At 36.8% G+C, this 1,089-nt stretch overlaps 1 protein-coding gene across 1 annotated transcript in view; it reads right to left on the bottom strand.

The window, feature by feature from the left end:
* Positions 1-447: 447 nt before the first annotated feature.
* The window catches only part of LOC105511713 (chromosome unknown open reading frame, human C6orf163), a 19,706-nt gene continuing 19,064 nt past the window's right edge, over positions 448-1,089 (bottom strand). Inside the window, exon 5 of the mRNA XM_011941892.1 lies at positions 448-943. Within this exon, the coding sequence (XP_011797282.1) occupies positions 508-943 (436 nt within the window). The 3' untranslated portion in view covers positions 448-507. The remainder of the gene's footprint in view (positions 944-1,089) is intronic.

The following is a 1,089-nucleotide window of genomic DNA, read 5'->3' as shown; positions in this document are numbered from 1 at the left end:
AGTAAGTCCTTCCTGAATTACTTTATATGGGAGTCCCAGAATTTAAATTTTATCCTACTGTATGTGAGAGAAATTGCTTTTTTAAATTCACAATGCTACTGCATTCACCAAATGATAATCTCTCTACTGGAACTTAGCACACCTGCCCAAAACAGGAGAAACCTAAGAACACTTCCTTTACTTGTTTTCTATGGCAATAAATACTGAAATAATTAATTATATGTCTGATGTAGAAATGAATAAAGACAGATACAGAAGCGTGTTTAGGCTTCATCCAAGAAACCTTTCCCCTCTTAATCAGTTTGCTCCCTCTCACTGTTTTTTCTTCTCAGACTTGGCTCACTATAATCTGGAATGTACTTTTTAATATTTTGGTTTTCCATGAAAATTCTTACAGCCCAATAGTACCCTGCACAAGGCTGGGAAATCAATAAATGATTTTTGTAATGAGTAAATTTATTTAGTCTAGAATGATGTCTTTTGTAGTGAAATTTCAGTTGAAGACTTCTAATCATGAGTTGTTTTGTTTTCCTCAATAACAAGATTAGAAGGTGTTTTCTTTCTTTCTGGCAGAATAAAATCTGCATGTCCTGGTGAAAGCTTAGGAAAGGTATAATTGATGTATTTTTGAAATGCCATCCTGGTTTCCTGTAATTCCTCCTCTAGGAAATCTTTCCAATTTGTCATGATTCCCAGTTGTTTTGCTATAGACAGCAGCTCCCCCTGGGTGTTAGCCAGTGTATCCATCACATTGCCAAGAGTGGCCTGATGTGTTTTCTCTGCTTCTTGAAGCACTTCCTGTACTTCTTCTTGCTTCTGCCTCTGAGCTATGCCATAGAGGATGTTCATTTCATGTTCTTTTTCCCTCATCAGTCGGGCCACATTGGTCTTCTCATTCTTAGTAACTGTGATACCAGTATTCACAATTTCCTCCATGGCTTTGCTACAAAGGATAATATGGATTTATAAGTTAGATGGACTGGCCACTAAAAAAAAAATAATTTCATCTTTAAACACAGATGACTGAGTAATTGTTGAGATGAGCCACCAGCCTGAGACAGGCTGATACAGATGAGCTTTTGGATTGCA

Source organism: Colobus angolensis, unplaced genomic scaffold (genome assembly GCF_000951035.1).
Source record: "Colobus angolensis palliatus isolate OR3802 unplaced genomic scaffold, Cang.pa_1.0 Scaffold203, whole genome shotgun sequence".
Classification (NCBI taxonomy): domain Eukaryota; kingdom Metazoa; phylum Chordata; class Mammalia; order Primates; family Cercopithecidae; genus Colobus; species Colobus angolensis.
Note: the sequence above shows the minus strand (reverse complement) of the source record. Positions and strands in the feature narration are given on the sequence as shown.